The sequence below is a fragment of the Bos indicus x Bos taurus genome, chromosome 29 (assembly GCF_003369695.1).
Source record: "Bos indicus x Bos taurus breed Angus x Brahman F1 hybrid chromosome 29, Bos_hybrid_MaternalHap_v2.0, whole genome shotgun sequence".
Classification (NCBI taxonomy): Eukaryota; Metazoa; Chordata; class Mammalia; order Artiodactyla; family Bovidae; genus Bos; species Bos indicus x Bos taurus.
Genome location: NC_040104.1, coordinates 32,411,333 through 32,424,867, shown reverse-complemented (window position 1 = coordinate 32,424,867; position 13,535 = coordinate 32,411,333). Strand labels below are relative to the sequence as shown.

Below are 13,535 nucleotides of genomic sequence, written 5' to 3'. Positions count from 1 at the left end.
AATGGAATTTTTCACAGATCTAGAACAAATAATTCCAAAATTTTTATGGGAACACAGAAAACCTCTGAGTACCCAAAACAGTCTAAAGATAGAAGACTCCCTCCAAAGTATACTGTAGAGCTACAGTAATCAAAACAGGATGATGTAGGCACAAAAACACACATAAATCAGTGGAACAGAATAGAGATCCCAGAAATGAGTCCATAGTTAATATATATCCATGGAGACTAAAATATGCAATGGGGAAAGGAAAGACTCTTCAAAAAATGGTGTTGGGAAAACTGTACCACTTTCTCACACCATATACAAAATAAACTCAAAATGAATTAAAGTCTTACGTGTAAGATCATAAAACATAAACTTGTAGAAGAAAACATTGGTAATGTACTCTTTGACTTAAGTCTTAGAATTTTGAAGGGAGGTCTGTTTCGTTAGGCTAAGGAAACAGAAGCAAAAATAAATGAGACAACATCAAATGAAACAAGCTTTTTCTCAGTGAAGGAAACTCAATTGAAAAAGCTGTGTACTGAATGGGAGAAGATATTTGCAAATGGCATATCTGACAAGTGGTTAATATCTTAAAGTATATAAAGAACTCATACAAGTCAGCATGAAAGAAACAACCAACTAAAAAATGGACAAAGGACCTGAATAGACATTTTTTTAAAGGAGACATTCATGTGGCCAACAGACATATGAAAAGATGCTCTATATCACTAATCAACAGGGAAATGCAAATCAAAACCACAATGAGATATCCCCTCACACATGTCAGAATGGCTATTAACAAAAAGATAACAAATTATAAATATTGGCAAGGATGTGGAGAGAAAGGAGCTCTTGTGTACTGTTGATGAGAATGTAAATTAGTGCAGGCACTGTGGAGAACAATATGGAAGTTCCTAAAGAAATTAAACATAAATACCATATATTCTAGCAATTCCACTTCTAGTTGTATATATGAAGAAAATGAAAACACCAGTTTGAAAAGATATATGCCCCACTGTGTTCACTGTAGTAGCTTTATGTACAACATTCAAGATAAGGAAGCAACCTAAGTACCCATCAATAGGTGATTGGATAAAGAAGAAATGATGTGTATAAATATGCAGTATTTCTCAGCCATAAACAGAATGAAACTAGCCATTGGTGACATACGTTTGTACCTAGAGATAATTATGCCAAGTGAAATGGAACAAACATAACCAAATAGAAACAGAGTTAGTTATAGATGCAGAGAACAAACAGATAGTTGCCAGAAGGGACGAGATTTGTGGAGAGGAGAGAAATAGGTGAAGGACCTTAAGAGGTACAAGCTTTAAGTTAAAAAATAAATAAATCACAGATATGAAATGCAAAGTGTGGCGAATATAGTCATGTAATATCTTTGGTGACAGATGACAACTAGGCTTAATGGTGATCATTGTTAAATGTACAGAAATATCAAATTACTGTGTAGTCTACCGAGAATTAATATAGTTGTAGTTCAGTTATTCTTCAATTATATTTCAAAAACAAGCAAGCAAACAAAAACAAGCAAGCAAACAAAAACTAAACAAACTCATAGAAAAAGAGGTCAGATTTGTTACTAGAGACAGTGACTAGATTTGTGACTCAGAGACAGGAGTGGGTGAAATTGGTGAAATGAGATGAAGCAGTCTTTCAGTTACAAGACAAATAAATAAAGGGATGTAATATGTAACACACTAAAGATAATTAAGGAAAAATATTTTTTAATTTTCTTAATGTTGTATCTAGTTCTTCTTCGATGGCTCAGTGATAAAGAAGCCACCTGCCAATGCAGGAGACATGGGTTTGATCCTTGGGTTGGGAAGATCCCCTGGAGAAGGAAATGACCACCCACTCCAGTATTCTTGCCTTGGAAATTCTATGGACTGAGAGGAGCCTGGCGGGCTATAGTACATGAGGTTGCAAAAGAGTTGAACATGATTTAGTGACTAAACAACAACATCATCAATATTGTACCTGAATGAGATGATGGATGTTCACTAAACGTAGTATAATCATACTGTGATGGATGTAAGTCAAATAATTATGTTGTATGCCTTAATCTTGTACAGTGCTGTATGTAAAGTATATTTCAATAAAACTAGGGGGGAATCACTGAGATTTTGATAGGAATTGCATGAATCTTCTCTTTGCTCTGGTTAATAGTAATATATTAACAATGTTAATTTTTTCAATCCATAAACATGGGATGTGTTTACATTTATCTGTGTCTTCCTCCACTTCTTTCAGAAATATTTTCTTGTTTTTATTGCCTAAATCTTTCACCTCCTTTGTTTAAGTTCATTCTTTTAAGTACTTTATTCTTTTTGATGCCATTTTAATTGAAATTGTTTTTGTAATTTCTGTAATTAGTGACCAGAGTGGAGATTTCTTATATTTGGAGTATAGGATCTCTTTCTGACACCCTGAGTCTTACCATGCTTTGCAAGTTACTTCATGAACCTGTACACAGATTCTTCATTCTTGTGTATAGAAATGCAGCTGATTTTTGGATATTTCCTTGGTATTGCTGTTTTGTGAAATTTATTTATTCTGTTTTTTGTTATAGAAATTTTAGGCTTTTCTGCATGTAAGAGTTTTTGTTGTTCAGTGATTGTCATGTCTGATTCTTTGTGACCCTGTGGACAGCAGCTCGCCAGGCTTCCCTATCCTTCACTATCTCCCAAAGTTTGCTCAAATTCATGTGCATTGAGTCGGTGATGGTATCTAATCGTCTCATCTCTGCTGCCCTTTTCTCTTTTTGCCTTCAGTCTTTCCCGTCATCAGGGTCTTTTCCAGTGAGTCGGCTCTTCGTATCAAGTGGCCAAAGTATTGGAGTTTCAGCTTCAGCATTAGTCCTTCCAATCAATATTCAGGGTTGATTTCTTTTAGGATTGACTGGTTTGATTTTCTTACAATCAAAGGGACTTTCAAGAGTCTTCTCTAGCCCTGTAGTTTGAAAGCATCAATTCTTTGGCACTCAAACTTCTTTATGGTTCAGCTCTCACATCTGTATGTGACTACTGGGAAAACCATAGCTTTGACTATACAGACCTTTGTCAGCAAAGTAATGTCTCTGCTTTTTAATACACTGTCTAGGTCTATTATACATTTCCTTCCAGGGGCAAGCATTTTTTAATTTCTTGGCTGAAGTCACTGTCCACAGTGATTTTGGAGGCCAAGAAAATAAAATCTGCTACTGTTTGCACTTTTTCCCCTTCTATTTGCCATGAAGTGATGGACCCAGATGCCATGATCTTAGTTTTTGAGTGTTGAGTTTTAAACCAGCTTTTTCACTCTCCTCTTTCATCTTCATCAAGAGGCTCTTTAGTTCCTCTTTGCTTTCTGCCATAAGGATGATATCATCTTCACATCTGAGGTTGTTGATATTTTTCGCAGCAGTCTTGATTCCAGCTTGTGATTCATCCAGCTCTGCATTTTGCATGATATGCTCTGCATATAAGTGAAACAGGGTGCCAGTATATAGCCTTGTCTTATTCTTTTCCCAATTTTGAACCAGTCAGTTGTTCTATGTAAGTTTCAAACTGTTGCTTCTTGACCCACATACAAGTTTCTCAGGCCACAGGTAAGATGGTCTGGTATTCCCATCTCTTAAGAATTTTCCACAGTTTGTTGTGATCCACACAGTCAAAGGCTTTAGCGTAGTCAATGAAGCAGATGTTTTTCTGGAATTGCCTTGCTTTCTTTATGATCCAATAAATGTTGGCAATTTGATTTCTGGTTCCTCTGCCTTTTATAAACCCACCTTATACATCTGGAAGTTCTTGGTTCATGTACTACTGAAGCTTAGTTTGAAGGATTTTGAGCATGACCTTACTAGCATGCGAAATGAGTGCAATATTTCGGGTAGTTTGAACATTCTTTGACACTGCTCTTCTTCGAGATTGGAATGAAAACTGACCTTTTCCAGTCCTGTGGCCACTGTTGAGTTTTCCAAATTTGCTGGCATATTGAGTGCAGCACTTTCACAGCATCATCTTTTAGGATTTGAAATAGCTCAACTGGAATTTCATCATCTCCACTAGCTTTGTTCGTAGTGATGCTTCCTAAGGCCCACTTGACTTCACACTACAGAATGTCTGGCTCTAGGCAAACCATCATAGTTATCCCGGTCATAAAGATCTTTTTTTGTATAGTTCTTCTGTGTATTGTCGCCACCTCTTCTTACTCTCTTCTGCTTCCGTTAGGTTACATTTCTGTCCTTTATTGTGCCCATCCTTGCATGAAATGTTCCCTTGGTATCTCCACTTTTCTTGATGAGATCTCTAATCTTTCCCATTCTGTTGTATTTCTCTACAGTTCTTCTCCTTGTTCATAAAGAAGACCTTCTTATCTCTTTGCTATTTTCTTGAACTCTACATTCAGATGGGTTTATCTTTCCCTTCCTACCTTGCTTTTCACTTCTCTTATTTTCTCAGCTGTTTGTAAAGCCTCCTCAGACAACCACTTTGCCTTCTTGCACTTCTTTTTCTTTGGTATGGTTTTAGTCTCTGCCTCCTGTACAGTGTTACAAACCTCTGTCCATAGTTCTTCAGGCACTCTGTCTACCAGATCTAATCCCTTGAATCTGTTTGTCACCTCCACTGTATAGTCAATAATAAGGGATTTGATTTAGTTCATATCTGAATGGCCTAGAGGTTTGCCCTTCTTTCTTCAATTTAAGTCTGAAGTTTTCAATAAGGAGCTGATAATCTGATCCACAGTCAGCTCCAGGTCTTGTTTGTGCTGAGTGTATAGAGCTTCTCCATCTTTGTGTGCAAAGAATATAAGCAGTCTGATTTTAGTATTGACCTGTAGGTGATGTCTATGTGTAGTCATCTTTTGTGTTGTTGGAAGAGGGTTTTACTATGACCAGCGTGTTCTCTTGGCAAAACTCTGTTAACCGTTGTCCTGCTTCAATTTGTATTCCAAGGCAAAACTTGCCTGTTACTCCAGGTATCTCTTGACTTCCTATTTTTGCATTCCAATCCCCTGTGATGAAAAGAACATCTTTTTTGATGTTAGTTTTAGAAGGTCTTGTAGGTCTTCATAGAACTGGTCAACTTCAGCTCTTTTGGCATTAGTGGTTGGGTCGTAGACTTGGATTACTGTGATATTGAATGGTTTGCCTTGGAAATGAACTGAGTTCATTCTGTCATTTTTGAGATTACCCCCAAGTACTGCATTTTGGACTCTTTTGTTGACTGTGAGGGCTACTCCATTTCTTCTAAGGTATTCTTGCCCAGCGTAGTAAATATAATGGTTGTCTGAATTAAATTGACCATTCCTGTCCATTTTAGTTCACTGATTCCTAAAATTGTCAGTGTTCACTCTTGCCATCTCCTGTTTGACCACGTCCAATTTACCTTGATTCGTGGACCTAATATTCCAGGTTCCTATGCTGTATTATTCTTTGCAGCATCAGACTTTATTTTCACCTCCAGACATATCCACAACTGAGCGTCCTTTTTGCTTTAACCCAGCAGCTTCATTCTTTCTGGAGCTATTAACTGCCCTCTGCTCTTCTGTAGTATATTGAACACCTTCTGACCTGGGGGGCTCATCTGCAGTGTCGTATCATTTTGCCTTTTCATACTCTTAATGTTCATGGGGTTCTTGAGGCAAGAATACTGATGTGGTTTGCCATTCCCTTCTCAGTGGACTGCATTTTGTCAGAACTGTCTACAGTGATTCATTTGTCTTGGGTGGCATGGCATGGCATGGCTCATAGCTTCATTGAAGTTATGCAGGCCCCTTCACCAATGACAAGACCATGATCCATGAAGGTGGCATATAAGATAATACCATATGAAAACAGAAGTAATTTTAGCTTCTTCCATTCCAGCCTGGATCCATTTTATTTCTCTGTGTTTCTCAATTGCTCTGGCTAGAACTTCTAGCGTCACTTTGAGTACAAGTGCCAAAAGCACATTTCCTTACCTTCTAAGATCCTAATTTTAGAGGAAAAGCTTTTTGTCATTCACCATTGAATGTGGTGTTTGCCATGGCTTTTTCATATGTCTTTTTTTTTTTTAATTTAAATTTATTTATTTTAATTGGAGGCTAATTACTTTATAGTATTGTATTGGTTCTGCCACACGTCAACATGAATCCATCACGGGCGTACACATGTTCCCCATCCTGAACCCCTCTCCCACCTCCCATATGTGTCTTTTATTACTTTGGTGTAGTTTCTATTTTTAGCTTGATGAGAATGTTTATCATTAAAGGGTGTTGAATGTTGTCAAATTCCTTTTCTGTATCACTTGAAATAATTGTGTTTTTTTCTCTTTCATTCTTTTAATGTGGGTTTATTACATTGATGGATTTCAATAACATTCTTGAATTTTGGGACTAAATCTCACATATGATCTTTTTTAATACAGTGCTGAGTTCTATTTGCTATTTTATTGAGTTTTTTTTTACATCAGTGTTCATAAGGGATATTGTTCTATAATTTTATTTTCTTGTAGTATGTTTGTCTGGCTTTGATGTTGGGGTATCCTTTAGAGTCTGTTAGCTCTTACACCATCTTTTTTATTCTCATATTCAATAAGTTGTATTGTCTTATCTTTTAGTTTAGTGAGTTTTCCTTTTGCCTGTTTAAATCTGCCTTTGAATCCCTGTAGTCAGTTTTTCATTTCAGTTGTTGTACTTTTTAGCTCTATAATTTTTTGGTTTATTTTTTGGGTTTAATAAATCTATTAATATTTCCATTTTGTTCATACATTATTTTGTTGAGTTTATCCACATCTTTCTTTAGTTCTCAGTGTCTTTAATATGATTGTTTTAAAGTTTTTATCTAGTATATCCACCATTAGCTTTTTTCAGGGACAGTTCTTGTTGATTTGTTTCCTTTGAATGGGCCATACTTTGTTTTTGTCAGTCTTGTGATTTTTTTTTTTTTTTTGGTTAAAAACTGAGCATTTGAGATGAGTAGTATGGTAATACTGGAAATTAGATTCTCCCTCTTCCTTTTGGGTTTGCTGGGTTTTGTTGTTGTTGTTTTAATTTTTATTAGATGTCTCTGTGCCATGGATCAGCCTTAGGTGTAAACTTGAGGTTTTTTCGGGTTTTTCTGATCTTCCCTTGGCTATGTATGGTCACTTTCTAATTTCTCTTTGTATGTACTGCTGCTGCTCCTGCTATAAGTCGCTTCAGTCATGTCCAACTCTGTGCGACCCCACAGATGGCAGCCCACCAGGCTCCGCCATCCCTGGGATTCTCCAGGCAAGAACACTGGAGTGGGTTGCCATTTCCTTCTCCAATGCATGAAAGTGAAAAGTGAAAGTGAAGTCACTCAGTCGTGTCCAACTCTTCATGACCCCATGGACTACAGCCTACCAGGCTCCTCCGTCCATGGGATTTTCCAGGCAAGAGTACTGGAGTGGGGTGCGATTGCCTTCTCCATTTGTATGTACAGATATTTTTAATATTTTAAGTTTTTAATATAGATCACTTTAATATAAAGCTACTGTTTAATGGCAGATTTACAATAGGAGAAAAGGAGAAACATAAATGAGCGTTGAAAAGGGTGCTGCCCTTTAAATCTTGTGAAAGTCACTTCTGTTAGAGGGCTAGGGATTTGCAACAGCTGAAGAAGGTGCAACAACAGTCTTATCTCTCTGCTGTTTTGTGACAAGAAGTAACCAGTGACCAGAGCAGAGAAACCCTATATTTGGAATAGAGGATGTTTTTTTGCCACTCTGGCACTCACCAGCTGCTGTGCAAGTTACTCCAGGAACCTGTCCACAGTTGTTTGCCATGTGAATAGTGGTGGGTAATGAGTAGCTGCTATTGTTCTAAGAGTTGAAATTGACTGAAATTAACCCCAGTTTACATCTGAGTTTTCCCATGGAAGTTGAACGCCTTTCATGTACTCCAAACTTCCAAGAGAATTACATCAGACAGTCTTCGGATGCAGTTGTTGTCTAGGTGGGGAGACAGATTCCTGGTGCTTTGTACTCTGTCATCTTCCCAGCACCATCTCTTCTTCCTTTCATTTTTGATGAATTTTAAGTTGATAGTTGTTTTCTTCCTTCACCATTTAAAATACGTTGTTTCATTATTTTCTGTATCATATTTTTTGTTGAAAAGTGTGCTATAAACTTATCTTTATTTCTATCTAAATATGTATTTTCTTTCCCTGTGGCTACTTTCACAATTGTCTTTTCCTCATCAATTTTTCACCATACACATGCACATAGTGTGGGATATGTGCCTGTGTATGTGCACTCCTGTATTTACTTTTCTTGGTATTCATCAGTGTTGTTGGATCTATTGATGCCTAACTTTTATAAATTTTTGAAATTTTTACTTTTACTTCCTCAGATATTTTTTCTGTTCCTCCCCTCTTTTTAGGTCTGCAACTGCATGTATATAATTACTGCTTGATATTGTCTTACAGTTCATTTGGATAGATTCTACTGCTGCACCTTCAAATTCACTGATCTTTACATCATCTGTAATATCAAATATGCTGTTAAATTCATTTAATGAACTTTTCATTTCAGTTAAATTTTTTTATCTCTAGAATTTCCATTTATTTTTTTTGGCTCTTAGAGTTTTGTCTTCATATGTTCATGTGTTCCTTTGAATCTATTACATACATCATCTATATTTTTTATCATGATTTAATATTCTTGTTTACGAATTCTGTCACCTCTGTCATTTCCAAGTTTGTCTTTACTGAGTAATTTCTCTAGGTTATGGTTACATTTTTATACTTCGTTACACATCTGGTAAATTTTGGTTATAAGCCAGACATTGTGACTTTACCATTCTGGGTGGTATATTTTTTTTGTATTCCATTAAAGAATTTTGTGCTTATTCTAGCAGGCAATTAAGTTACTTGAATATTAGTTTGATCCTTTGGAGGATTGTTTTTAAGTTCTTTTATGGAGATTCTAAAGTAATTCTAGTTCTAAATTATTCCCATCTCAAAGACCTATCCTTGTTATTATTGAGGTCATGCCACTAATAGAACTTGAATGAGTTACATCCCTTTGTGAGCTCTGTAAATTGTCTTGGAACTTTCTGGTTATTTTCCTTTTCTTGGAAGTTATTCTTGACAAACTTCATAAGAGTTTTACACTGTACATTTACAAATTGATATTTAGGCATACTTCAAGGGATCCTTGTACATATTTCTCCAGAATGCTTTCTTTTTGCATACCTCCATATGCATACCTACGGGACTCTAGCCAATAAATTCTAGCTTTCTTGACCTCTCCTTAATCTCATCTTCTTCTTCTCATTTCAGTAAGTGGCTGGGTACTTTCTAGATGCTCCACTCCTTGCTCCATGGGCTTCCCTGGTGGTACTAGTGGTAAAGAACCCGCCTGCCAATGCAGGAGATGTACGAGCTCAGGTTTGATCCCTGAATCAGGAAGATCCCTGGAGGAGGGCATGGCGACCCATTTTAGTATTCTTGTCTGGAGAATCCCCTGGACAGAGGAGCCTGCTGGGCTATAGTTCATAGGGTTGCAGAGAGTGAGACCCAACTTGAGTCGACTTATCATGCATGCCCATCTTGTCCCATGCCAAATTCCAGTATTCACCTGCAAGAAGGAAGCTTGGGTAATGGTAAAGCCTATTTCATTTGTTTGCCTTTTTTCAGAAATAATTATACTGTGCTCCCCATTGTCCACTTCCTACAAAAGTTAATTCTCTTGTCCAGTTTTCTAATTGTTCATGGGCAAGGGACTAGGTCTCAATCCTGTTACTCCTTAGTGATCATTACAGAGTTCTCATCATGTATATTTTAATCATAAAGAAAGAGAGATTTTCATAAAGACAGATTCCTCAAGGCAAATAGCTGATAACAGAAGTTTTCAGATAATAAACTTTTCTAATGATGCCACCTGATACGAGAATCTAGGACCAGAAATACTCAGGGCAGTTGCCAGTTGGGAAATGAGTCAGAAAAACATAGGAAGTTTGTGTAGGTGCCTGTTTAGTATGGTTCTAGGGACTTCAGGACCTTGCCACATTCACTTCTCACTTACTTTACTCTCAGATGACTACTCTACCTATTGTTTTCTAGATCCATAAATTCCCTTGATAGGAAGGCTACTGTTTCACCATAGCTAATAGACTTAACGGAGCTTTCCTGGTAGCTCAGACGGTAGTCAGCCTGCAGTGCAGGAAACCCGGGTTCAATCCCTGGGTCAGGAAAATCCCCTGGAGGAGGGCATGGCAAGTCACTCCAATATTCTTGCTTGGAGAATCACCCTAGACAGAGGAGCCTGGCAGGATCCAGTCCATGGGTTCACAAAGAGTCAGACATGACTGAGCAACTAAGCACAGCACAGTAGGCTTATTGTACATTACAAAAGATTGCTTCCTTGGGCAGAAAAATATTAATATAAAAGTATAAATTCCTGTACTTAATCCTCTGCTAAGATAAGGGAGGGAGTAAGGAACCTAGTAAGACTTGTGAACTTGATAGGCTTTTTGAGAATCCAGTCTGCCAGGGTGGCTGAATTCAGCCTATCTACCTTTTCTGCTCTTCTCCCTCTCTGCCTGCAGTTATGATCATGTGCCTTTTCTCATGCATGACTCTGACCTGAGAAGAACAACCAATATCAAGGAGGTCCTGCCAAATGCCTCTTTGACACACCCTTCCTTATTTGATTGGGATTTCCTGTCGACTCTGAATGCAGGCAAATGGTTTTCACATGCTCCGGTAAGACACGTTCTCCACTTCAAGAAACCTGCCTTGAACTCCCTCTTCTGTATGAGGTCATGTGCTGCTCCTGGAGATAAAGCCTTTAGAGGAGGATAGGCAAGTGTGCACACAATTTCATCCCAGTTTGGTAGCATGATTATAGTTAGAATTCACAGGAATGTTATTCCAGTAATGTAGTCAGTCTAATTGCTGCTGGAAATTCTGAAAACAAGCTTTAAACTTATTCTTGGTCATTTACTTCCTTTTAATCCAAGAATTTCTTGAACTTGGGGCTTCCCTGGTGGCTCAGATGGTAAAGAATCTGCCTGCAATGTGGGAGACTGGAGTTTGATTCCTGGCAGTGTTTCAATAACAAGTTAGAGAATTTAGAATTATCCTGAATAGAAAGTCAGATTTACATGTGATAAAAGTCAAGCCTGCCTTCTGAAAATAGTTAAAGAAAAAGCAACTTACATTTTCCAGGTTATCATATCTACAGGGAATCCATGTGACCTAGGTTTCACCAATCAGATACACTCATTTTCAGTCTGATTTTGACAACAAACATCTGAGCAGGACAGACAGCAGACACTCATATCGCTAGCACCTATGGCAGCAGAGCTACAGTAGTTAGATGTCAGCTGTGGTAATGGCTGTCCTATCAGGTAGTTGTATAATTAGGAAAATAAATCTTCAGGGACTTTTGATTATATACTAGGTGGAATGGATTTATTTACATTTGATGTTAATCCTGAAGACTGATTTGATCCTTTTTCATGTTAAAAGTGAAAAGTAAAGACTTACATAAAGAGATACTTATCCACTTGAAATTCTTTCTTTTAAGAAGTGTTACTGTAAGGGATAGCTGAACATTGATTTGTAATGATTGTATCACCTCAGAATACTTATTCTCATATGAGTACATAGCCTATAAATGTTGTTTCCATGTGAGAAATAAAGGGATACATCTAATATTCCAGGTTTCTGTGTGTATGTAGGCTCTGTATATGTCTCATCATATATGAATAAATAGAAATATACAGACTAGAGAGGCTCCATTAGTATGTACAATGTATATTGGTTTAATTAGCCACATGCTAAGTCGCTTCATTTGTATCTGACTCTTTGTGACCCTCTGGACTGTAGCCCTCCAGGCTCCTCTGACAATGGGATTTTCCAGTCAAGAATATTATGCATTGGAAGGCAGATTCAACACCTGGACCTCCATGAAAGTCCCACAGGCAAGAATACTGGAGTGGGTTGCCATTTCCTCCTCAGGGGATCTTCCCGACCCAGGGTTCAAACCCACATCTCTTAAATCTCCTGTTTCAGCAGATGGATTCTTTACCACTAGTGCCGCTCATAGAAGCCCTGATAGCCATAGGTAATGTTTTGACAAATATGTATTCCAAATGAGAAGGCTATTACAATATTTGTTGTGTAATGTATGGTTTGTAAAAGTCTTACTTACCATAAGTGATGGGATTGGATATATTATTTTAGTAATGTTATCTGTATGTTTTAGGATTAATAGTTTTGTTTTATCTGTTTGCAGTGTTTAGTTTTACCTTTAGTCTGGTTACTGAAGAGAATTCTGAAACCTTGACTTCAAATATGATTATCTAGGGGGCTTTATTTTTTGGTTTGTTTGTAGAGCTTTCTTTGCTTGCATGCTATGCAGTCAGAAGTAGTCAAAGTGGTGTTGGCACATTATTTAAAACGTTTGTAAATTGGATAATTTTTCAGAGCAAAGAAATTCTTTAATTTGCAAAGGTTTTTCTGGGTGCTCTTTATTGGTTGGGTATAGTTATGAATTGATGGTGGTGGTGAGTTGATTATTATTTGACAGTAAAGTTATTATTCTTGAGATTACTTATGAAAATTAAATAGTTTGATCTATAGTGAAATAAAAATAGATACAGAAGTTCTGGGAATTGTCCCTGGAAGATCAGCTGATCTATTTGGGGGCTTGCTTGGTGATTCACTGGTAAAGAGTCTGCCTGCAGTGCAGGAGACTCAAGTTCAATCCCTGGGTCAGGAAGATCCCCTCAAGAAGGAAATGGCAACCCACTCCAGTATTTTCTCCTGGAAAATCCCATGGACAGAGGAGCCTGGCAGGCTACAGTCCATGGGGTCACAAGGAGTTGGGCACAACTTAAATTTGTTGGTATAGTTATTATTCTTGAGATTGCTTGTGAAAATTAGTGTGATCTATAATGGTTTTTCTAGTAGTCATGTGTGGTTTTTCCAGTAGTCATGAATATTCATTGCAAAGACTGATGATGAAGTTGAAACTCCAATACTTTGGCCATCTGGTACAAAGAACTGACTCATTGGAAAAGACCCAGATGCTGGGAAAGATTGAAGGCAGGAGGAGAAAGGGGTGACAGAGGATGAAATGATTGGATGGCATCACCGACTCAATGGACATGAGTTTGAGCAAGCTGTGGAAGTTGGTGATGGACAGGGAAGCCTGGTGTGCCGCCGTCCATGGGGTCACAAAGAATCGGACATGACTGAGTGACTAAACTAAACTGAATAATGAAATAAAAAGAGATACGAAGTTCTGCAAATTGTCCCTGGAAGATCAGCTGAGTTCTTATTTTACTAGTAAAGCCAAAATTTCTGTGGAGCATTTTTATATCCTTTTGTGAAAGTATAAATCTCAAAAGTTGTTCAGTCACTAAGTCACATCCAACTTTTTTTGACCCCATGGACTGCAGCACACCAAGCTTTCCTGTCCTTCAACACCTCCTAGAGGTTGCTCAAACTCATGTCCATTGAGTCGGTGATGCCATCCAACCATCTCATCCTCTGTTGCCCCCTTCTCCTGCCCTCAGTCTTTCCCACCACCAGG

At 37.7% G+C, this 13,535-nt stretch overlaps 1 protein-coding gene across 1 annotated transcript in view; it reads left to right on the top strand.

Annotated features, from left to right (window-relative positions):
- Positions 1 to 13,535, top strand: part of LOC113886064 (glycerophosphodiester phosphodiesterase domain-containing protein 4-like) — a 131,646-nt gene that overhangs the window by 52,880 nt on the left and 65,231 nt on the right. The window contains exon 10 of the mRNA XM_027531999.1: positions 10,540 to 10,696. Coding sequence (XP_027387800.1) covers positions 10,540 to 10,696 — 157 coding nt within the window. The remainder of the gene's footprint in view (positions 1 to 10,539; positions 10,697 to 13,535) is intronic.